General features: G+C 39.4%; 2 protein-coding genes across 6 annotated transcripts in view; one reads left to right on the forward strand and one right to left on the reverse strand.

Moving 5' to 3' along the window:
* The window catches only part of CENPJ (centromere protein J), a 40,642-nt gene extending 23,452 nt beyond the window's left edge, over nt 1-17,190 (forward strand). For 4 of the 5 annotated variants that reach the window (XM_061133876.1, XM_061133878.1, XM_061133877.1 and 1 more), the window contains exons 11-17: nt 2,046-2,130; nt 9,341-9,402; nt 9,659-9,769; nt 12,043-12,183; nt 12,263-12,347; nt 12,434-12,554; nt 14,124-17,190. In XM_061133876.1, coding sequence (XP_060989859.1) covers nt 2,046-2,130; nt 9,341-9,402; nt 9,659-9,769; nt 12,043-12,183; nt 12,263-12,347; nt 12,434-12,554; nt 14,124-14,319 — 801 coding nt within the window. In that variant the 3' untranslated portion in view covers nt 14,320-17,190. The remainder of the gene's footprint in view (nt 1-2,045; nt 2,131-9,340; nt 9,403-9,658; nt 9,770-12,042; nt 12,184-12,262; nt 12,348-12,433; nt 12,555-14,123) is intronic. The other variant, XM_061133880.1, reaches the window with a different exon arrangement.
* Nucleotides 16,712-25,614, reverse strand: part of RNF17 (ring finger protein 17) — a 116,956-nt gene continuing 108,053 nt past the window's right edge. Inside the window, exons 32-36 of the mRNA XM_061133328.1 lie at nt 25,304-25,420; nt 24,003-24,171; nt 22,179-22,314; nt 20,116-20,305; nt 16,712-16,844 (exon numbers count right to left, since the gene is read on the reverse strand). Coding sequence (XP_060989311.1) covers nt 16,746-16,844; nt 20,116-20,305; nt 22,179-22,314; nt 24,003-24,171; nt 25,304-25,420 — 711 coding nt within the window. The 3' untranslated portion in view covers nt 16,712-16,745. The remainder of the gene's footprint in view (nt 16,845-20,115; nt 20,306-22,178; nt 22,315-24,002; nt 24,172-25,303; nt 25,421-25,614) is intronic.

The raw sequence follows: 25,614 nt of genomic DNA on the forward strand, positions 1-25,614 counted from the left end.
GGGTGTGACAGCAGGAAAGCGGGCTTCCAAATCGAGTGTCGTCTTTTTTTGGCCATTTATCATGAGTCCCCTCAAAAGAGAGTACATGTTTCCGGGGGTGTGGATGTTAGGAGCTCAGGTTAGGTCAGGTGAGTTTGAATTGCCTGCTGGACATCAAGTGGACATAGGGCAGAGTTGGATGTGTATCCAGAGAAGGTCAGGTCTGGACTAGAAGTTTGGGGCCCTCAGAATGTGTGGGAGAGACCACTAGGGCTGAAGGTATGGATGGCGAGGAGAAAGAACCAGAGCTGAAATGGGGAGGTTAGTGTGATGTCCTGAGGGCCAAGTACAGCAGGCAGAGAGACCCGTGTCTCAGAGGCTGCTGCTGAGTAAGGTGAGGGCTGACAGTGGATCCTCGGATTTGCCAGAGGAAAGCCTGACTGGGTGAGAGAGTGAGACGCTTCAGACAAGAGTGTAAAGCTTTGTGCAGAAGTCTTGTAGTAAATACAAGGAAATGGGGTAGTAGCTGTAGGGGAAGTTTTTTATTTTTGTTTTGTTTTAAGATGGGAAAATTAACAAGTGTTTATGTATTGGTAGGACTGAGTATGCGGAGAGGGAAACCTTGATGCAGGAGACAACGCGAGGGTTGTTGAAGCGGTGTGCACACGGAGAGGAGCTGGGGTTTGAGGGGTGGAGGCACTGGCTTGGACGTCTGTGCCTGGTGATGGGGCGGCTCAGGTGTGGACCCAGAGCTGGACATGGGGGAGCCCTTGGTGGGAAGTTCCCCCAACCCTTTACCTTTTCTCAGAGAAGTGGGAAGCCTGGCTCTCTGCTGAGAGGGAGGATGGAGGAGGGTCTGGGAGCTTTGAGGGGAGGGAGGGAGGAGAAATCGGGGTCCGCAAGAGCGGAAAGTGAGGGGAAATGTGGTCTGACTCCACAGAGGTTAGAGATGGTATGTTTCAAGTAGAAATTGTTTGTTATTTTTTCTTATTCAGCTTTTTGAGTGTAAATGGTAGACAGTAGAGGTTTGTCAACCCGGTGAATACCAGAGTGAGAAGGGTGTGGAAGTTGACAGTATATATAGCAAGAGTGTCTGGAATGAGCCATAATTTCAGGCTGCTCAAGAAGGGCAGAGGTTTTGGGGGGATGCAGGAAACATGATCAGTGGATCGTGGGACCCTGCAGGCTGTAAGCCTTGGAGGAGGGAGGGTGTCAGTGGGTTGAGCTGGGAGGACAGGACGTGGAGTCAGAGGGTGAGATTCCCCCCTCCCAACCATGTTATTTTGAAAACAGCCAAACAAATTTGAAAGAATAGTATGATGAATACCTGAACACTCACCTAGATCCAGTCATTGTTCACATTTTGCCACATTTCCATGTAAAGTGTTTTGTTGAACCATTTGAAGGTAATGGCAGAAATTGTGGCCTAAATACTTTGGCACTTTATTAAATGGCACTGGCTTTTTGAATGATTATTATTTTGTAGGTTGCTCTGAAATTGATACTTTTGCAGCTCTTAATAATTGCAGATATTGGTAATGACTAGTTCTCCTTTGTCCACTGGAGTACTTAGCTGAGGTGGGAGAGAGTAGTCTAGAGGTGGCAGCTATGGCATCATCTCCTGACAAGCGGGGCACGTGAACGAGATCGACGGGGCAGGAGAGAAGGATATCTGGCTGGAGGAGGAGATGGGAGCAAGGAAGACATCTCCCTTGACCTCTAACCCCGGGGGGTGGGAGGACAGTGTGTGCAGTCTTCTGGATCTGACCATGAGTTCCAGCCCTCTCCTCTGACCGCTCTGGTAACGTCACAGAAACTGTTGTTTCACACTGCTGTGCGTCACTTGAGGAGAGAATGTATTTCCAGAGGTGGTGTGTGAGTATGTGTGTAGTCCATTCCTAGTAGCAGCTGGTTCACTCCGGCCTGTTCACTCAATGTACATGTAAACAGCACAAATTGAACACACTTAAAATATTCCTTTTGCAAGCTGAGTTCTGTTACTTTCTTTCCTTGTAGTAATGTATAGACTAAACTAATTTTATATTCAACATTTTCTCATACTATAGAATTCATCAGTTCGATTTCAAAAGAGTCACATTTCTTCAGGAACCCAGGTAGAAAAGTACAAAAAAAATTATTTGCCAACACAAGGTAAGATAGTTGCATGATCTTTTTATAAAATATTTTAGAAATTTAAAGAGTGGAGAATTTACACCAACTTAATAGAAATAAGATATTGTAAATATAATTGAAGCCCCTGTGTATCCTCCTTCCAGTTAATTTGCACCCAGACCACATTCCCTTTTTTATTTTTCATTCTTCTAGTACATTGTGTCCATAAATCAACGTAGTATTGTATCATACTCCATCCCTCTGCCATTTGCTTTCTCTCTCAGTATTTTAAGACCTACCCTCAGTAATATATATAAACTCCAGCTGTACATATTCCATGTATATTTGCCACAGTTAAGCTGTCTTGTTGACGGGCATTCAAGTTTTCCATGTCTGTCACAGAATGAATAGGACAAGTCTTGGTCATGTGAGTTTCTCTCAGACAAATGTCAGGGGTAGGATATTGGGTCACATCAGGTTTGTCTCAGTTGAGGAGATGTTTGGGTTCGATTCCTGGGTTGGGAAGATCCCCTGGAGAAGGGAATGGCTACCCACTCCAGTATTCTGGCCTGGAGAAATCCATGGACTATACAGTCCTTGGGGTCACAGAGAGTTGGACACAAATGAGCGACTTTCACTTCCCTTTACAGTTTTTTTTTAATTGTGAACAGAACATGCTCTTTGTGTTTGCTAACACATGATGTTCTTACACTTTAATTTGGCCAGTAAATTGGGTGTGAAATGATGAGTCACTGTCATTTTAATATGCATTTCCCTGATTACTGATGAGGTAATGTGAGCATCTTTTGATTTTTAGTGGACATTTGAGTTTCCTCTTGTGAATTGCCTGTTCATCTCTTTTGCCTGTTTAAAACTGTGTGTGTGCTTGTAAGGTTTTGCTTATTAAAGTTAATTATAAGCACTGCCAGTATCTTCTACTTATCTATATTTAGCTTTTTGGTTTGTGTTTCTTTATACATGTGTTTTTCCTTTTAATATTGAATTTAATCAATTTTTTTAAAAAAATGGTTTTTGCTTTTTGTGACTAAGAAATCCTTCTCAAACATCAAGTCACAAATACACTATTTTCATCCATGAACTTTTGTTTTCACAGCTGGTTCTTTAATCTGCTTGGAAGTTTTAGAAAGTATTTCTGTAAATTAAATTTATAGAAGTGGGTATAACATATGTGATTTGAAAATGATAAAGGAAATGTGAGTAACCACTTCCTACAATAAGAATTAGCAACACCTCAGAACTGCCCACTCCGTGATCATATTACATTGCTTTTCCTTGAAAATAGTTTCTACTTTCATAGGTATAGTCCTAAAAAAAATGTTTTACTTTTTTTGAACTTTCTGAGGAGTCAGTCATGCTGTATGTATTCCATTGTCTTCTTTCACTACGTGTTTTTGAGATTCAGTCTTGTTGATCTAGTTCAATAATTTTCACTGCAAGGTAGTATTAGTATTCCATTTATGAATATATTACAGTTTGCTATTTTTCTGTTGATGGTTAAGTTTTTCTTAAGTTTTGGGATGTTAAACAATGATGCTGTGAACTTTCCTACACATTTCTGGTACACATTCATTTCTCTAAGACATATACCTAGGGCTAGTTACTGAGTAATTTGTAGGAATATCTTTAACAGATAGTGCCAAAATATTTTCCAAAGTGATTTTACTGTCTCACCAGCAATGTAAGTGCTTGCTTTGCTCCACATCTTGTTATTACTTGATTTTCAGAATTAAATTCATGCCAGTCTGTTAGGGGTGTATCTGTATCTCATAGTTTTAATTTGCATCACCATTACTAAATATGTTGAACACATTTGCTTGTGTTTAGTAGCTGTTCAGAATTCATCTTGTGAGAAGAAATTGATGAGATCTTTATTTTGTGGAGTTGTCTTTTTCTTTATTATTTGTGGGAGGGTCCCCACATCTTCATAATCCTGTAACAGTTTCATATATTGCAGCTATCTTCTCCCAGTGTATAGCTTGTCTTTTTACTCTTTATATGTTAAAGATATAAAAAGTATCTTTGTAAATTGAAATATATCTAACATGTAACATTGTGTAAATCTGAGGTGTACATCATGTTGATTTGATGCATTTAGATATTGTAATGTGACTGTAAGTGTGGCCATACCTAGCACCTCTATTAAATCACATAGTTATGATTTCTTTTTTAGTGGTTGGAATAATTAAGATCTAGTCTTCTTAGCAAGTTTGATGATTATAGCATAGTATTGTTGTCTGTATTCACTACACTGTGCTTTGTATCTCTAGGACTTATTTACAGCTCACTGCAAGTTGGCATACCCTAACTTCCACCTCCTAGCCCTTAGTAATCACCGTTTTATTCTCTGTTTTAATGTGTGGCTTTTTGAAATTCCACATATAAGTTATACCATATAGCAATATTCCCTAGTATATATGTACCACATTTTCTTCATTCATTCATGGAAGGGCACTTTAGGTTATTTCTGTATCTTGACTATTGTGAATAATACTGCAGTCAGCATGGGAATGCATGTAATCTCTTCAATATCCTGTTTCCATTTCCTTTGGATATATATACTCAGAAGTGGAATTGCTGAATTATATGGTAATTCTGTTCTTAATTTTTTGAGGAATGTGCATACTGTTCCCTAGTGGCTGTACCAATTTGTATTCCCACCACCATTGTACAAGGGTTTCGTGTTCTCTACATCCTTGTTACCTAACAGGATAACACTTGTTATCACTTGTCTGGGCTTTTTTTTTTTTTTGATAGCCATTGATATGCATTTCTCTCTTGAGTAGTGATGTTGAGCATCTTTTCATGTACTTCTTGGACATTTGGATGCCATGTTTAAAGAAATTGTCTAGTTATTTCCTCTGCCCATTTTTATTTATTTTTTAAAAACAATCTCAAATTTTTAGTATACGTTGCCGAAGCGAGCACATAAACAATCTCAAATCTTTATTGTCTTCTTCATAAAACAAAACATGAAGCTTAAAACTGGATCACTTGGCCTTTTCTCTTATCTCCTCCCAGCCCAAAATACTTGCATCTCTTAATAACGAGCATTCTCTTAGATCTGCAGTTGGGCTCAACGCCTCAATGCATTCAAGCCTCAGTACAGTCTTTGTAGTTTTAGCCTTTTTCTGGAAAATCGGCGTAGTCTGCCCACCATGGCCCCTCTGCTTCCTGTCATGACGCTGCTTTCCTTGGGGATGCAGAGAACCCTTGCTTTTCTTGTTCTGGGTCACTTTTGGGGGTTGGTGCTTGCCACACTTCGTTCAGTGGCCGTTAGGAACGTTCACCGTGTTTGCGAGAGTGCTGCCAGCACAGAAAGCCCTCAGCCCATTTTTAAGTCGTATTTTTTTGTGCTTTGTTTTTTAATTATTGAGTTGTATGCGTTCTTTAGGGCCGCCTAGGTGGTGCTAGTGGTAAAGAACCCACCTGCCAGTGCAGGAGACATAAAGAGACATGGGTTTGATCCCATGGTTGGGAAGATGCGCAGGAGAAGGGCATGGGACCCCACTCCAGTGTTCTTACCTGGAGAATCCCTTGGACAGAGGAGCCTGGTGGGCTACAGTCCATAGGGTCGCAGAGTTGGACACGACTAAAATGCACGCATGAGTTCTTTATATATTTTGTATATTAACTTTTAATTTGATAGATGGTTTATAAAAAATTTCTCTCATTCTGTAGGTTATTTGTTGATTGTTTCTTTGCTGGGCAGAAACTTTTAAGTTTGCTTTTGGTGTTTGTGCTTCTGATGTTATATCCAAGAAATTATTGCCAAGACTGTTGTTAAGGAGCTTCTTTCTTATGTTTTGCTCTAGAACTTTTACAGTACCAGGTCTTATGTTTAAGACTGATTCATTTTGAGTTCATTTTGTGAGTGGTGTGAGACAGATCCAATTCCATTTTTCTGCATGTGTTCAGTTTTTGCACTGCTTTACAAATGGACTGTGCATTTCCCCCCATTGGGTGTTCTTGACTCCCTTGTTGACTATTAGTTGATTGTATATGTGGGGTTTTTTTTTTTCTATTCTGTTCTATGGGCATTTACATTAGTTGATCATTGATATGTAAGGACTTATAACTGCCATCCTATTGATTGCTTTCTTTTGGTTTTCTATTTCCATTGTTCTCTCCCCCTGCCCATTTCTGCCTACTTCTGTAAACTTTTTTTCTCATGGTGTTGTGCTCCATCGCTTGTTCTGTTGTATTTGTGGGTTAACTCTAGATTTTTGCTTGTGCTCACCATGTGACCTACATAAAACATCTCACAGATAAAACAATCTGCTCTATGCTATTAGCAACTTATCATTATAAAGGCTCCACCACCCTTTTATGTTTTGATGTCACAATTTGCCTTTTTTATGCTCTGATTTCAGTAACATTACAGTAGCTTGAGTTTTTGGTTTTTTTGCAGCACTGCATAGCCTGCGGGGCCTTAGTTCCTCCATCAGGGACCAAACCTTTACCTCCTACAGTGGAAGTGCAGAGTCTCACCACTGGACTTTCAGGGAATTCCATAGCTGGAGTTTTAAAAAATATTCTTTTCCTTTAAACGTTATACTGTAATTAGGTGAATTAGGTTTTTTCTTTTTATCTGACTGTACATGTTCACATTTACCAATGTGTTGTGTACTTTCATGTTGTCTTGTTGCTGGTTAGCATCTTTTTGTTTCTACTTGAAGATCTTTCAGCATTTTGTGCAGTGTCTTGTAGGTCAGGTGATGCTTAACTACCTCAGTTTTTGTCTGGGAAAGCCTTTATTTCCCCTTCATATCTGAAGGATAACTTTGCCGGATAAAGTAGTCTGGGTGGGCAGTTTTTGTTTGATACTTTGGATATGTTGTTTTCCTCTCTTGGCCTGTGGGTTTCTGCTGAGAAATCCACTTAGAGCCTAAGACTGTGCTTTCATAGGTTACTTCTTTTTTTCCCCTGGCTGCCTTGAAGGTTTATTATCATTGATTTAGGAAGTTCTCACCTATTATTTCTTTAAATAATAAAAGCTCTGATATCTTTAAACTCTGTGCCCCTTTCTACCACTCCTCTTCTGAAACAATAGTTAATTCAAGTATTTGCCCTTCTAGTGGGAATCCAATAGCTCTCGTTGGTTTTCTTAGTTTCATCTGCTTTTCTATCTGTATTATTCTTGAATTTGTGTTTTCCAAGTCACTTGTTTTTTCCATCTGGTCTGCTCTGCAATAGATGCTCTCTGTTGGCATTCTTCATCTGTCATCAAATTCTTCACCTCCAGAATTTGAAGTAGCAGATACTTCCTTAACAAAGCTTTTATGACTTCATTGGTTCCTTCATTCACCAGGCTGGCTGCTAGAAACCTTTCTTTTGTTTTCCAGGAGGCAGGACCATCAGTCAAGTTTGTGCTTCCTTCCCTGTCCACAGACTGACTGTGGCCTATTTTCTGAGCACTCCACGCAGACACACAAGGAGCTGGCAGCAGTGGGGGTGTGGGTTCAGGGTTTTGAGGTGCCCGTGGGCCCAGGGGGAGATCCTTGAGTAGGATGGGTGGACCTCCAGTAGAGGTCCTGCAGTGATGCATCCCTCCATGCCCATGATGTTCTTACCTGCTCCCCTCCTCTTTTCCTGACTCCCGTGTTGTGGAGGTCCAGTCCCTCCTCAGAAGTTCAGGTGCTCCTGGAGAGAAAGTGGCTTCTGAGCCACATGGCAGGCAGCTGGACAGCCACTCCCCACTCAAACTTACCATGTCCTCCTCGGGAGAGATCATCTGCCACCACCACACAGCTCACGTCTGTGCACTGTCCCCTGGGCTGGGGGCAGCTCTGTCGGGTTTCCCTCTGCTCTGCGTACAAACTCATCTCTGTCCTGCGCTTAGCCTGCTTGTCTACCCTGGATGTCTTCAGGTCCACTCTCTCCAGGTTTTTCCCCTCGTGGTGAGTGGGAATGGGGCGGGTTTGCTGAGTCCCTTGGGTCCACAGCTTCTACTGAGGTCTGGTCTATCTTCAGATGCACAGGTGGGCAAGAATCCCCCCAGATCCCTGGGTATAAGGCACTGGGGCACTTTTGTTCAGTTACAAATGTCAAGTTAGTTGTTAAGGGGAAAGAGGAATGGCTTAACTGCCATGATGCTGATGTCACCTTAAAAGTTCCCCAATTTCTTTAATGTAGTTGAATTTCACTTCTTTATGGGTAGTCCTTTTGCCTATAAAATGAGAATATTAGTCTCTTCTGTGGAGGGTGGTTACAGGATTCAGAGGTGATGTTAACACAGAGCTCAGACTGCAGTGTGGTTTTTGTGCCTGTGACATGGAGGAAGTTGGTCATTTAGCCAAAACCTGTGTGCGCTCCTTGATACCTTTTATCTTTACTCGCCGCCCCCCCACATTCCCATCCGTCCTTAAACTAATCCTCTGATGTTGATGTTTTCTGAATCGATTAAGTAGGTTGAACCGTATGACATTGCTAGTACCTGGCAACTTGGGATCCTTGGGTCTGTTATTTGACACAGCACACACTGCCGTCTCCACACACGCCCATGCCTGCTTAGTGGACCCTCAGCCTCTGCTCTGCTCCATTTGTGGAGCACTCAGGATCCATTCTGGTTTTTTACACTTAAGTCAGATCCTGGCACTTGAGCTTGAAACCCTTCAAATTTAGGACTACTATCCATTGGCATATAGGAAGACAATAATAGAACTTTAGTGCCTTTTAAACCTAACTTTGGTTTGTTGTTGCTGTGGTGGTGTGTCTATGTGTGCGTGTGTGCACACATACGTGCTTATTTTATAATGTGTGTTTTCCTAATGCACGATACAATTGGGTGTATAGGTCATGATCTAAAAAGTTTAGACCACAGCCATTAGGTCTATCCAGTTTCTTTTTCAAGCCAGATTCTCTGTGTCTTTCTGGATGCTTCCATTCTTTGTTCTCCATTTCTGCCCTCTTAACTAAAGGCCCTGGTGACTATCTCCAGAACACCTTCAGGTTCATCTATTAGGTTGGTTGAGCACTTCTTTCTCCAGAAAGAGGTTGTAAACTTTCAGAAAACAGATACTGTCTTTGTCTTTCTTGGTCATCAGGACTTATTTGAATAAGCATTTTAATTTATATAATGAAGAACTAGGAATGAGTAAAGAAAAATACTAAAACTTTCTTAAATAATGGGTAAAGAAGAGTGAACTAAGGAAATGTTTGACTATAGTATTGAGTCAACTTAAATCTTCCAATTAAATAATCAAACTAACTGGCAATAATATTCTAACAGGCAATCCATCTCAAAGATCCAAGTCTGAGCCTCGTGATTTAGGCAGCTCAGAGAAGGGACAGGTAAATCTTTGTTTTTATATATTCAGACATATTTCTTAGGCTTACAGTTGATTAGTGAACTGGTTTAAGTTTCAAAACCATTTATAAAGGAAGCTTTTTACTTAACATCATAAAGGTTTTCTATACAACAGCAACACTAGTCGTAGAATCCTATAATAGTGACATCTGGCTTTTGGACATAAGTGTTAAGTTTTAGCTGCTTGAGATTTTTATTACATGTCATATAGCACAGACTAAGAGCCTCCTGTCCTTATAGACGGCCTCACCCAGGGAGCTGCCTGAACCAGTGAACTTTTCAGATCCTGATTATAAAGAGGAGGATGAAAAAGAGGAAATTCAGGGAGAAATCAGCCATCCTGATGGAAAGGTTACCTTTTTTTTTTTAATGAATTCTATAAAAAATAGACATGGGTTAAAATATAGTTGAAACAGATTCTGAAATCATTGACTTTTGAGACTTGATGGGGCTTAAGGTCTTCAATGCTTTGGCACATGTCCTCAGCCTGAACCTTTGGACTCCTCTGAAAACACTTGATAAATGAAAATGCATTTAGTTGCTATTTCTAACTGAGAGATGCAACAAGAGGAGGAGTACAGTCCCATCGTTGAAACTTCTTGTTCTTGCCCCGTACATGGCTGAATGCCTTGGTAATCCCTTGTACTTGTAAAAGCCACAGTTCTATGCCCTACCCCTCCTTAAATATTTCCTGGATTAGCTGCTTCTCTGCTCCATCCCAACAGTATTATTCCTGTGCTTGGGAAAGGTTCTGAGTGGGAACAGCCTGGCTGGGTGCTCCAGTTAAAGAATGAAGGACAAGGGAAGGGACATAAGCAAGGGTTTGTTACTGAGGCGGCGGTGAGGGGATTTTTCCTTAGGTTTCTAGAACATGTACTCTCTAGGTTCTTTGATCCACTTTAATAGAAATGAGAAGATTGAAGTTCACTGTGAATTGTGAGGAATAAGTGAAGGACAAAGACCAGCAATCAGAAGGAAGTTGTTACCTCTATCCTAAAGTAGTTTTCCTCTACACTCTACTTTCAGTTCAGTTCAGTCGCTCAGTCGTGTCCGACTCTTTGTGACCCCATGAACCGCAGCACACCAGGCCTCCCTGTCCATCACCAACTCCCGGAGTCCACCCAAACCCATGTCCATTGAGTCGGTGATGCCATCCAACCGTCTCATCCTCCATCGTCCCCTTCTCCTCCTGCCTTCAATCTTTCCCAGCATCGGGGTCTTTTCAGATGAGTCAGCTCTTGGCATGAGGTGGCCAAAGTATTGGAGTTTCAGCTTCAGCGTCAGTCCTTCCAATGAACACACAGGACTGATCTCCTTTAGGATGGACTGGTTGGATCTCCTTGTAATCCAAGGGACTCTCAAGAGTCTTCTCCAATACCACACTTCAAAAGCAACACTCTACTTTCGGGTAACAAATTGTTGATGAGGAAGTGTTTTCTTTTTTTGAAGAGGAATGAGAATATTAGGATATCACCAGTGTACAAGGTCTAATGAAAGGAAAGGTCTTGGGCAGCAGTCATCAGTGGCTGCTGAAACCTCAGATGAAAGGTTGACGGGTCTCATGATGCCATCCAGTCAGGGCTGAGGTCGTGAGGCAGCTGTGTACTTACTGAATTTCTGGACACGCTGTCATACAGAGCCCACTGCTGTACCTAAAAGGCATTCATCAGAATAATTCATCTGGAATGTAATCAAGCCTTTAGAGTAACTACTGGGTTTTTTAAGGAAAAACAGGGTATGAGAACATGTTAACTGACACAGAAATAGAAAAGCAATTGGCCAGATCCAGAATGTGGTCAATATTATATGTTCAGTGACTCAGTTCCTTCAATAGTTGGCATTAAAATGGGGAAAGGAAGGGACCATTAAAAACTGAGATTGAAACAGATCACCAGCCCAGGTGGGATGCATGAGACAAGTGCTCGGGCCTGGTGCACTGGGAAGACCCAGAGGAATCTGGTGGAGAGGGAGGTGGGAGCGGGGATCGGGATGGGGAATACGTGTAAATCTATGGCTGATTCATATCAATGTATGACAAAACCCACTGAAATGTTGTGAAGTAATTAGCCTCCAACCAATAAAAAAAAATAAATAAATAAATAAAAAAGAAAAAAAAAAAAACAAAAAACTGAGATTGGAGAGACACATCAACCCAAGTGTGTGTGGACTTTGTTTTCATCCATATTCAAGTAAACCATACAAAGCCTATTTTTCTTTGGTGAATTTATGAAAAACAGTGTGAAGGTTATGATATAATGAGGGAATTACAGTTTGTTAGGGATGGTAATAGTTTCCTTCTGATTGCTGGTCTTTGTCCTTCACTCATTCCTCACAATTCACAGTGTTCCTGTAGAGAGATTTGTTGAAGTGTTTACAGCTGAAGTGATAATCTGAAGGTTGCCTAAAAAAAACAACTGAAAAGTTTGGGGGGAATAGGTGACTTAAGAATAGACATGACGTGCTAATAGGTTAAGTTGATTGTTTTTGAATTGGAACTTTTCTCTCTGAGAAATGTTTTAATTTTTATTATGAAAAATGTCAAGGTAGGCAATTTATAAGAATTAGGGACATTTTTGTCATGTGGTCTCAGGAAATTTTTGCTAGTTTGGTTTTCTTTTTTGTAGATAGAGAAGGTTTATAAGAACGGGTGCCATGTTGTATTGTTTCCAAATGGAACGCGAAAGGAAGTGAGTGCAGATGGGGAGACCGTCACTGTCACTTTCTTCAACGGTGATATCAAGCAGGTCATGCCAGACGGGAGAGTGGTAGGTTTCCACAGGTGTGTTTTCTCTATAGCATAAACAGCCCTGAAGGAGCAGCAGCGCTGACTGCATGTCTTTACAGATCTACTACTATGCAGCCACACAGACTGCCCACACCACGTTCCCAGAGGGGCTGGAAGTTCTACATTTCTCTAATGGCCAGATAGGTGAGAACCTGTTCTACCCTCTCAGTTCTATTAAATTCTTCCTTCCGTTAAAAATAAAATATTTATAATAACCCTCTTTCTTACAGAAAAACATTTCCCAGATGGAAGAAAAGAAATCACATTTCCTGACCAGACTATCAAAAACTTGTTTGCTGATGGACAAGAAGAGAGCATTTTCCCAGATGGTACAGTTGTCAGGGTACAACGGTATGTTACCTATTAAGTTGGTTTCTAGTTTTCAACTTTCAATCAGTAATGAAGTTTAAAAATCTTAAACTTTAATAAGTCATTCAACATTTTAGTGAGTTCAGAATCTGAGAGCAGGTAAGATGTATTTGCAGCACTTTAGAATTTAAGACAAGTTTGAGACAAGTGGAGTCTAACGTTTGCTTAGTCTTTAGAGATCTAAAGGATATGTAAAGAGCACTTCACGAAAGGAAGATGGCAGATACTTATTTAGAAATAAGTTTGGTGAAATTTGGAAACAGTGAGTGAGACACAGAAGGGAAGCTTCCCTGTCAATTTTTAAGAATAACTGGACTCTATATTTTGATATTCTGGGTCTCCCTGTCCCAGCCTAAGCCTACTCTTCTGGCTTCTCTAAGCCAATTCCAAATTAACAGTTTCTTTCTTTATCCTTCTGAATGTTAAATTTCTTGAAGTCAGAGATGACTTCTCTAATCCACAGTGAAGAGCATCTTATAGGTACCAGTATAATTAAAACCATAATAGAGGTTTGTCAGATCCAGTCCTGTTTTTAGTTTCACCCTCCTTTCCTGGAGTGTAAGCAGTTAAGTACCCATTAACTTGAATTTCATGTGATGTAAACTTGGCAATAATGTAGGAACTCCTTATGGTCATGGCTCTTTTTCCCTTATTGTGGTCTGAAATCTGGTGGTCTTTATCTGGTGCTCAACTAAAGAAAATTTGAGGAAGATCTTATGTGTACAGAATAGATTTCAGAAACTTCTCCATTTTGACTCTTACAAAAAGTTCCCTAGAGCCATCTAACCGATCTTCAGGTATTAAAACTCAGAAGTTTCTCAATTTTGACTCTTATGAAGAGTTCCCTAGAGCCATCTATTTAATGTCATGACCAGTCTTTTCTCGTCTATACTCAGACACATCCCATGTTATTAGTTCATTCAGGATTATCATTTTTAAATTGAGGTGTAACTGAAATATGACATTAGTTTCAGATGTACCACAAAAATTTACTAGATATTTGTATATATTGCAGAATGATCACAAAAGTCTAGTTAACATCCATCATCACATAATTACATGTTTTTCTTGTGATAAAAACCTTTATTCTCTTAGCAGCTTTCGAATGTGCAATTCATTCAGGATAATTGTGCAGTTTTTCACTTACAGCAGTGGTTCTCAAACTTCAGGGTTCATCTGAATCTGGAGGGACTGTTCAAGGGCTTGTTGCTGGGCCCCACTCAAATTATTTGCATTTCGAGTGAGCTCTTGGGTGATGCAGACACCACAGGGCCACACTTACTAAAGCAGTGGCTCTCTAACCTTTGTATGTGGCAGGGAGCCACATATGTGTTCATACAAAATTTGAGAAATAACCAAAATAGAAAAAAACATTCTGTGTTGAGAAGTTGACAACTTCTCAACTTTAGCGCCCTAGCTTTGTTTTATAATGGGACATTATCCTTAAAATAAGGACCAGGGATGCTCTTGGAGAAGGAGTAACTGCCAGATTTCTCCTGCTATAATCTTCATGTTTTTATAAAGGAATTAAATTCTATTTAAAATTTACAGAGATGGCAACAAAATCATAGAGTTTAACAATGGCCAAAGAGAACTGCATACGGCCCAGTTCAAGAGACGGGAGTATCCAGACGGCACTGTGAAAACTGTGTACACAAACGGGCATCAGGAGACCAAGTACACATCTGGTCGAGTAAGAATGAAAGACAAGGACGGTAATGTTCTCATGGACACAAAACTGTCATGAAACTTGTGTGACTCATCATGAAATGACACTAACTTGATTTTCTCGTTAAAAAGAAATGTACATTTCTTGTGGATTCTGTGGTTTAATTTATATACTCTGTGTGTGTGCGTCTGTGTGTATATATAAATAAATAGAAAAGACTTTGGAGTATAAAACTTCTTGCTTTCTAAGTTTGAAATGAACAGGGGCAGCTTTCATTTTTAACTCACCTCCCTTGTCTTCTGTGGTCATAACCAGCATAGACTTTAGTAAGGGGATGCTTTCTATGGTTGGTGATGGCTATGAAAACCAGGAAGTACAAGAAATACAGTATCACATAGTTTTTTATCACATAGATTTTCCTACTGCCTGTCAGCCCTATCAAGGTCATGCTCAGAAACATCACTGAAGGAGGAATCATTTCTCCACTCACTCTTACTATACTCAATCAGTGCTGAAATTAAAGCATCGTATCTATTACCAAGGTCATAGAATGGGAAGTTAAAACAATGAGGGACTATACAAATCAGTCAAACAGGTAAGAAGAGTTCATTCTGCGAGTGCAGATCTCATGGGAGGAGAAAGCAGCTGTAATGAGGGTGATATCTGGTCAAAACAGGACACGTGAGAAAGGTGGGGCCTGAGAAACAACCAGGCAGTGTTAAAAAGTTTTCAGAGAAATAAGGAATTATATTTATGTAACCTCAGGATAGAAAGCCATTTTTGTTTTTGGTTGGAGGGCCCACGCTGTACAGCTTCTGGGATCTCAGTACCCCAAGCCGGGAAATGAACTCAGGCCACAGCAATGAATGTGCCAAATTCTAACCCCTAGATCACAAGGTCCACCTTTGAGAAAGACTTTTTTAAATGAGACACAGCACAAATTTTCGAAGTTAATGAGTCAAAAGTTTGTCCAAAGACACCCCAAAAAGAAAAGTCACAGACTAGAAAAAGATACACATATCTGACAAAGGATTAATAACCCAAATACATTAAGAAGCCTTACTAGTTAAAATTACCAAAGATATGAATGAGCAATAAACAAGCAACTAAACCAGTGAATGCATATTACAAAAATGAAGTATCTCTATAGTAGTATCATAAACTGGCAAATAATGGTCTGGCCACACTGCATGTCAGCAAGGAACTCAAGACTACTAATGGTAGAGTTAGTTTGAAAAACAGTTACCTCAGGACTTAGTAAATTCCATTAGTAAGTATATTCACTAGAAAACCACTCATAGGTACAGAGAAGCTCCTACTGTAGAATAACTCTTATTGAGAAAAAACTGGTAACAACCTAAAGATCTAACAGAATAAATTATGTGCACAGAGGGATGTAACAATGCAAGTGAATAAAACAGAGCTATGCATATCAGTGAGGATACAATACTGTAAATAAAGTAGGGGGAAAGGCAACTGTGTGATACTGCACACACTTAAAAATATACAGAACTGTATATTGTTTATGGATGCCTACATATACAGTAAAATCATAAAGACCTATATAAGCACGTGCTAAGTTGCTTCAGTCGTGTCCTACTCTTTGCGACCCCATGGACTGTAGCCTACCAGGCTCCTCTGTCCATGGGATTCTCCAGGCAAGAATACTGGAGTGGGTTGCCATGCCCTTCTCCAAGGTATATAAGCACAATAAACGCCAAATTCACAGTATTCACCTCCTTTGTAGGTAAGAGAATGATTGGGGAAGGGTAGAACAGGCGCCTACACCTGTGCTGACAGTGTCTTATTTCTTAAACTGAATATATAGGAAATATTTTTCCTAACGTGGCTAAAATATTTAAAAATTAAAATTAAGTAAATAAGTGAAAGCAAATATTTATTAACTTTTTTCAAACAGTTCTTAACAGTTCAACATGTAAGGAAAAAAAAAGCCCAGCACTATTGCAGAACAAGTGAAGGAAATAAGCCTGAAATGGTCTACATTGTAACAGAAAACTTTCTTCTGGGCTGCTACAGATGCTCTGTACTGTATACCTGAAAAACAGAAATGTGTTATTTTAAACCGCTGCTTAATGTTCAAATCTAGTTACTAAATTGTGTGTTACACTTATGTGAATGGATAGAGTGTGAGCTATTTACCGATTAACCCTAATAATCTTTGTTATTAGGACACTGGTTGTCCAGTAGTATATGTAGAGGTAAGAGTTATGAGCTTGAGTTATTTTCAGTGCTGCTCTCCTCCTTACACCCTGTAACTATCTGAACAATCAGGACAGCTATTCAGTCCCAGCATTTTCACAACTATGGAACCTTTCTGATACTGGCACTCAGTAGTTTAGACGGGCCTGTTAAGGAGAAATCTAGAAGACAAATTCTTGTTGAGCTTGGTTGTCATTCCTTTGAGGAACAGTGTGAACCTCTGCTGTGTCAGTGCTGTGCCTGAAGCTGACCGTAAGGATGAACAAGAAGTCATGGTACTTACATCATTCATCTCGGTCTGCAAGCCCCATTTCTACTAATGACATATGAATTGGATACTGTTTATCTTCATATAAAGTCACCATTTGTTCTTGTACCTGAGCCTAAAATGAAAAAATCTTTGTCAAGAAAATGCCATCATGTCTTTGCTGCCTGTTCCTCCTATAGCTGGCAAGAGAGACAAGGCATTCTCTAAGTTTGTTTATAAATTTGTACTATGTACTTTCAAAGGTATTTGTGATGGTTTCTTGCTAAATTCCATTCTTTCCATCTTCTACTTTATTTGAAATGTAACTCATCCCCAAAGTTTTCCTGGATTGAGCCAATGGGCTCTTATAGTACCTTCCTTGTTAAAATTTAATTTGCACTGTACACATAAAGCATACCTTTATGCACATACCACATTTCGATTGTTGTTCATGAGGTGAATACACGTGTATTTGTTAAGAATACTTGGTCTGCTAGTATTTTCACTGGCTTCTTGAGAGAAACCTTGCGTAAGCTCTTTACACTACTGCACACAGAGGAGTGTGATACGTACAGAGGTTTTCAAAAAGCACTTTCTAGTAACAGCACTGCTTCAGTAAGAGCTCATTTTTGCCACAGCCAACATAGCAGAAATCCCCAAATCAGGACAAGTTGGGCTGAAACAACACTGGTGAGGATGAAGCTGAACTAAAGAACATGTTTCCATCTAAAGGGATAGTTGCTGCACCACTTGTGCTGTCATTCCAGAAGATTTTATAATATTTAAATATATAAAATATTAGATTTTATAATACATAAAATATACAAATACTAGATTTTATGACACTTAAAAACAGCAGAGTTTTGGTGTATAATTTTCCAGTTTTAAAACAGCTGTGTTATTAAACATGGGTATAGGTCAGAATCTGTGGGTCTCCCTTTTGTGTCTAAGCCTCTAATGTAGAAAGCATATTCATACTGAGCATAACCTGGATTTTCTTATTTGAACCTTTTCATACAGTTCTATTACATTAAACAATTCAAACTTAGTATGAGTACCATGAAAACCACTTTCTCTGATTTTGACAACTCCGTTCTAATTTTTTGAACTTTTAGGATGCAGTTTAAATGTCACTTCTCCCGTCGTACTTATTCAACAAGCATTTGGTTTTCTACTGGGCAGGGGCTCAAATACCATATCCCAGTCTCTCCAGATAGAAATCATTCCTGCTTATCCCTTCGTCTCACCCCCAAATATCTGTACTTCTTTGATAACACTTAATTCATTCTACTTCTATTAGTGGTTTACTAATAGAACATTTCCCTCATTGACTTCAGTTCAGTCGCTCAGTCGTGTCCGACTCTTTGCAACCCCATGAACCGCAGCACACCAGGCCTCCCTGTCCATCACCAATTCCTGAAGTCCACCGAAACCCATGTCCATTGAGTCGGTGATGCCATCCAACCATCTCATCCTCTGTTGTCCCCTTCTCCTCCTGCCCTCAATCTTTCCCAGCATCAGGGTCTTTTCAAATGAGTCAGCTCTTCACATCAGGTAGCCAAATTATTGGAGTTTCAGCTTCAACATCAGTCCTTCCAATGAATACCTGGGACTGACCTCTTTCAGGATGGACTGGTTGGATCTCCTTGCAGTCCAAAGGACTCTCAAGAATCTTCTCCAACACCACAGTTCAAAAGCATCAATTCTTAAGCGCTCAGCTTTCTTTATAGTCCAACTCTCACATCCATACATGACTACTGGAAAAACCACAGCCTTGACTAGACAGACCTTTGTTGGCAAAGTAATGTCTCTGCTTCTTAATATGCTGTCTACGTTGGTCATAACTTTCCTTCCAAGGAGTAAGCGTCTTAATTTCATGGCTGCAATCACCATCTGCAGTGATTTTGGAGCCCAGAAAAATAAACTCAGCCAGTTTCCCCATCTATTTGCCATGAAGTGATGGAACCAGATTCCATGATCTTAGTTTTCTGAATGTTGAGCTTTAAGCCAACTTTTTCACTCTCCTTTTTCACTTTCATCAAGAGGCTCTTTAGTTCCTCTTCACTTTCTGCCATAAGGGTGGTGTCATCTGCATATCTGAAGTTATTGATATTTCTCCCGGCAATCTTGATTCCAGCTTGTGCTTCTTCCAGCCCAGCGTTTCTCATCATGTACTCTGCATATAAGTTAAATAAGCAGGGTGACAATATACAGCCTTGACGTACTCCTTTTCCTATTTGGAACCAGTCTCTTGTTCCATGTCCAGTTCTAACTGTTGCTTCCTGACCTGCATACAGGTTTCTCAGGAGGCAGGTCAGGTGGTCCGGTATTCCCATCTCTTTCAGAATTTTCCACAGTTTATTGTGATCCACACAGTCAAAGGCTTTGGCATAGTCAATAAAAGAAATAGATGTTTTTCTGCAACTCTCTTGCTCTTTCAATGATCCAGTGGATGTTGGCAATTTGATCTCTGGTTCCTCTGCCCTTTCTGAAACCAGCTTGAACATCTGGAAGTCCATGGTTCACGTATTGCTGAAGCCTGGCTTGGGGAATTTTGAGCATTACTTTACTAGCGTGTGAGATGAGTGCAATTGTGTGGTAGTTTGAGCAATCTTTGGCACTGCCTTTCTTTGGGATTGGAATGAAAACTGACCTTTTCCAGTCCTGTGGCCACTGCTGAGTTTTCCAAATTTGCTGGCATATTGAGTGCAGCCCTTTCACACCATTATCTTTCAGGATTTGAAACAGCTCAAGTGGAATTCCATCACCTCCACTAGCTTTGTTCGTAGTGATGCTTCCTAAGACCCACTTGACTTCAGCCACTGTAAGGAGCAGTGGCTGCGCTTTGCTGGAGCAGCCGTGCAGAGATATCCCACATCCAAGGTTTGAGAAACCCAAGTAAGACGGTAGGCACTGAGACAGGGCATCAGAGGGCAGACAGACTGAAACCACAACCACAGACAACTAGCCAATCTGATCACATGGACCACAGCCTTGTCTAACTCAGTGAAACTAAGCCATGCTGTTTGGGGCCACCCAAGATGGATGGGTCATGGTGGGGAGGTTTGACAGAATGTGGCCCCCTGGAGAAGGGAATGGCAAACCACTTCAGTATTCTTGCCTTGAGAACCTCATTGACTTACCAGTTCTTTAATTATAGAATATTCATCTGGATCATTTTTTTATCTCAGTCATTACATCCCTGATATTTTGTATCATTGCAGGGCTAATCAAAAGCTTGTTAAGTATAAACTAAGACATCATTTGAACAAGCCTTAAAATTAATCCTATAGTATTTACAGCATTATAAACTTTAAAGCATTTCACATGTAAAGCATTTTAGAAAATTACTAGAGATCCTTGAAATAGCTTCAAAAGAATCTTGGTCAGTTAAGACAGATACTTACCATGGAAGAAGCATAAAGTTGTTTTCCTTGTAGGCAGTCTATCATGGCCCACAATGCTTCCATGCTCCACTTTGGACAATATGGTATTCTTGTCTTTCCTACATCTCTCAAGGGTGGTTTAAACCCTGCCAAGAGAACCTTTATGGCTCGGGCTGGATACTGCATAAGATGAAGAGGGATTTGACGCAGTCTGTCACAGAAGAAATTCTAAAATTAAAAATGTTTTTTTTTTTTAAGAATAATTAAATAAACGCTATTTTAAAAAAATGTTCAAAATGTCACAATTAGGGGAAAACTTTATGATGTTGGATTTGGCAGTGATTTCTTTGATATGAGACCAAGAGCACAGGCAACAGAAGAAAATTCAATTATATCAAAACTTAAAACTATGCAAAAAGGCACAATCAATAGAGTGAAAAGGTACCTTGCAGAATGAGAGAAAATATGTTCACGTTAAAAATGACATTTCTCCAAAGAGCTGTAAGTGGCCAACAAACTCATGAGAAGATGCTCAACATCACTAATCATCAGGGAAATGCCAAAGAAAGCCATATGATACGATATCACCTCATACCCATTAGCATGGCTACTATTAAAAAAAACAAAATACCACCCAGAAGATAACAAGTGTTGGTGAGAAATATAGAAAGAAACTAGAACCCTTGGACGTTTGGTTGGAATGTAAAATGCTGCTGGGGAGGTTTGGTGGTTCCTCCAAGTACTAACAATAAGCATATTATCCAGTGACTCCACTTCTCAGTATACTAAAAGCGGGGTTGTAAAGAGATATCTGTATGTCCATCTTCATAACATTCACAACAGTCAAGTATCCACTGATGGGTGTGTGGATAAATGTGTTAAATACATATGATGGAATATTATTCAGCCTTAAAAAGGAAGAAAATTCTAACAATGCTATAACATGGTTGATCCTTGACATTATGCTAAGTGAAATAAGCCAGTTATAAAAAGATGTGAGATATACCTACAATAATCAAATTCATAGAGGTGGAAAGCAGAATGGTGGCTGATGGGCTGGATGAAGGGACAATGAGGAATCATTTAATGGGTACAAAGTTAGTTTTGAAAGTGAAGAGCGTTCTGGAGATTTGTTGCACTAACCATGTAAATTGAGATAACACTACTTAACTATACATTTAAAAATGGTTAAGATGATAGATTTTATATGTGTATTATATCATTATTAAAAAATAATTACAAATAACAACAAAACTTGGAAAAATAACAGTGTTGGCAAGGATGTGGAGAAAATGGAACTCCTGTGTGTTGCTGATAAAAATGTTAAATAGTATAGCTGATATGGAAAACTTTGGCATTTTCTCAAAAAGTTAAACATGAAATTACCATGTGATCCTGTAGTTCCATTTCGAGGTACATACCCTAAAACAGTTGAAAGCTGGAATTTAAATGGGTCTTTTTATGTCAGTGTTCACCACAGTATTATTCACAGACCAAGTGTCCATCAACAGATGAATAAACAAAATGTGGTGTATACGTACAATGGAATATTACTTAATTGTAAAAGTAATGAAATTCTGACATGCTACAACTGGATAAACTCTGAAAACATTATTCTAAGTAAAATAAGCCAGACATAAAAAGGCAGATATTGTATGATTATGTTTGTATGAAGAACTTAAAATAAGTAAATTCATACAGAGTAGAAGAGGACTCACTGGGAGCCGAGGGAAAGGGAACAGAATGTTGTTAAGGGGTCCAGAGTTTTTGTTTGGGATTATGAAAAAGTTGTGAAAATGGACAATAGCAGTGGTGGCACAACACTGTGAATGTATTTAATGTCAATTAATTGTATACTTAAAAATGAATGATGGTAATCTTTTTTCTTTAAACTAAAAAATTTAACATGGTAAATTTTATGTTATGTACATTTTCCCACAATAAAGAATAACTTTTAGAGTAAAAAAAACACTCCCAATAGTAGCTATAAAATAGCTTTTTGAAGTAAAATCTTTTTAATTATTAAAAAAAAAAATAGAACTAAGAATCCTAATTTAACTAAGTTTACTTTTTTGTTTTTTAACCTGTTTACTGTCAGCTTTTCAGTTGATCCATAATCAACAAATTGCACCAGGACAGCTAGAGGATTAAATTCTTTAATGGAAACAATCTTTGCTCTATACCATAAGCCATCATCATATTCTGCAAGGCAAGGCATTTCTGAAAAGACAGAAAAAGGGGAAAATTACATTGCCTTTTATTTTCTTAGAGATATGTTTCGAAATACAGTAAAGTACAAAGAAGATATAATCCCCATATACCCGTTATTCAGAATTAAACACTCAACAGCCATTTGTTGGCTTGTGCTCTTTTTTCTGTTTATATACCCTGTTTTTCCTAATCCCTAAATTAGGAAAACATTTGAAGAAAGACATTTATCCCATTCTCAGAGTTCCTAGTTCTACCTCCCATGGCTTAGACCATCCTCCCACTCCTCCCACTTCTTATATGCCCCCAATTTTTTTCTTTTGGGCAGCTGTCTTCTGCAAAGGATAGTAAAATGGTTTCTATTATTCCACTTTAAATTTTCCCCTCCTCCAATACAATTCCATTGCTCTCTAGTTTAACATTTTTCAATGGCATCTTAACTGTTTGCAGTACCAAGTTCTTAGACTGCAATTTATAAGGTTCTGAACCATATACTCCCAACCCACTCTAACCACATATCCTCAATGTGTTACCCAGATTCCTTATTCAACTCCTTTAATATAGATTCCATATGTATTTAATAGGCACTTGCCTATGAATCAACTTTTAAGTATGCATACTTAACTTTAATTCAAGAATAACTATAGAAAAATGCACAAACAATATATGTATAGATAGCTCCATGAATTACTGTATCATGCACAGATTGTGTAACTTCCCTTGAGAGAAGAACACGAGGAAGGAATTGTTTCTTCTAGACTATAAATTAGTTTACAAAAAGAAAAAATGATAATGAGTTTATTCTTTCACTCATTCAACAAATATTTATGAGCACCTACTTGTGCAAGTTGCCTTCCTCAAAAGCTGGGGACACTGCAGTACAAAGTGTTCCTGCTCACAGTGCCCTTCCTAGGAGAGGAGGCAAGGGCAGAGGAGGTGGTGGAGAAGGGCAGGGCAGAAGAGGGAGGTTGGCGGGTGGGAGAGGAAGAGCACCAGGAAAGAAGACCTGCAGTAGGGGAAAGTAGAGCAGTGGTCCTGCTATACATTCCAGAACTTTCCAGGCAGGGAAAAGGGCAAGTGTTTTTTATCAGCCAAACATGGGTCACAAATGATTAAAATCTTACTAAGTAGCAGATAAGACATTAGGCTCTAGCTTTCCTTTGCTAAAGTATCCTCTGATAAGTACAAACTACAAGGATGAATGCATCTCTATACATGACATGGATAAAACGTACAGACACCACTCAGTATTTCAGGAATTGTCACCACAGATAACGAAATGCATTTTCCTCGTAGGAGAATCCCATGTATTTAATAAAGGATGGTAATATATATAAGAAAGGGAAAAAGCAGAATTTCGTCCATCCTGACAGGACTGGACACAATGTGAATTCCCCTGCCCTCACACCAAAATTCTCTAGGTGGCTTGTAATGAAATTAAGTGCCATTTAGGTCTAAATAACAACTCACAATTTTGAGCTACTGGCAAAACCTCAAGCTCAGAAAAGCCATCTTCATGCAGTCAAGTGTTCACAGGCGGCCTAAGCTTTGGAAAATCAAAATGCCCCAAGGCATGAGGCCAAGCGTATAAAGTGAGGGCAATAAAAATACCCGTTAACCTTAGAAACAACTCAATCTCATCAGCACTGAAACAAAACAATGATTTCATTAGGAATCCCACTTTCCTGAAAGACTGGTACCTGTTCTGAAGTCTGTCAGAGGAGGGAATGTCTCCACATTCTTATTGAACCTCTGCAGTGCCTCCTCGAGGCTCTCGGACTCAGATTCCCAGCCAACTCCACTGTCTTCTGTGTCACTGTGCTGGTTAAACAAACTACAACTTTCGACAGAATCAAGGCAAATATATACCTGAGTTGGGGGAACGGAAGGGAAAAATATTCAAATTCTGTAACTCAGTATTCATGATATGGGCAAAAGTACTGCAGCAAAGCCTCCAATAATGGCCCCATGGTCCTTATAGAGTTAAGTCCGCATATTAAACCAGACTTGCTCTCTGTGGCTGAAAAATGCCATAGCATGATGGTAGTGACTACTGAGCTCAGACTGCAGAAGATGTGGCCTCTGCCTCGGTGGTGCCTGGTCCGCCGGGGGCAGGCACATGCATGTCAGCAGGCCCAGGAGAGGCCCACAGGGCAGGAGCCTAGCACCGAGCTCTGGAATTGGATTGTGCAGCAGCACACCCCTTTTCCAACACCTTGACACCCTGGATTCCTGACTTTCATGTGTGTTGTTTTAAGCTGCTAAATTTGGGGTAATTTGTTCTGCAACAATAATAACTAGTTAAAAATCATTATAAAAACCAACAATAGGTTACACTACTATGTTTTCTGATGAAATTATGGAGTAAATTCTCCTCGCTTGTGAAGGAATAGTTTACTGTATAAAAACAGCTGAAGGACTGCACTGCCACTTAATTTGTCATCTCTTTTTCTCTTGTTAGTCAAGCATATATAATTGAATTTTCTTTAGTGTACTTATTCACTCAGTCAATATTTATTGAGTGCCTTACTATGTATCAGGTAGGATTCTAGGTATTCCAGGGACATACCAGTGCCCAAAACACAAAAATCCCTATCTTCATGGAATTACATTCTAGTAGGGAGATGTAGACAGACATAGCAAGAAAGTAGCGGTGCATTAGAAGGTGACAAATAGTATGAAAAAACAGAGCAGGGTAAAGAGTACGTAAGTTCAATGTAGGAAGAGGACAGAGGAATGAGACGTCTGAGATTTCTTCGGTGGCAGTAAGTTCAAACTTAAAAATCTAAATATTTGATTTAAAGAGCTATACATTACTGGGAAAACCCAAAAGTGATTAAGAAACAGTTGCCTTACTAAGTATAAACAGATATTTGAAGAAGAAACTATAGGGTAGGTAAACTAGAGGTCAGCAATTGTTAATAAAGTCAGGAAGATAGAAATGTGAAGAATCCATCCTAGAGTTAAGACCATAACCAACAGTGTTACCGAAATTACATACTTCACTGGGTGAGACAACGTGCTTAACTTGAACAGCATAGAGTTCCTCAGGGGGAGGCAGAGATGAAGACAAATATGGTGGTAAAATAGGAGTCTCTGTTTCAGGCAAAAGCAAATCCTAAAACAGCACAAATAAATTAAAATTTCAGAATGACTATTACAGAAAGCCATTACATTATTAAAGTTCATTCCAATGCCAGTTTACTTTCTTAACAAAAAGCTAGCTGAGACTATCACAAAACAATTTTGTTGTAGCAGGACCAAAATGTGGTAAGCAATCAAGAGATCTTTAGAATGCTTTTGTCTCCTGCA

Source organism: Dama dama, chromosome 30 (assembly GCF_033118175.1).
Source record: "Dama dama isolate Ldn47 chromosome 30, ASM3311817v1, whole genome shotgun sequence".
In the NCBI taxonomy this organism is placed as follows: domain Eukaryota; kingdom Metazoa; phylum Chordata; class Mammalia; order Artiodactyla; family Cervidae; genus Dama; species Dama dama.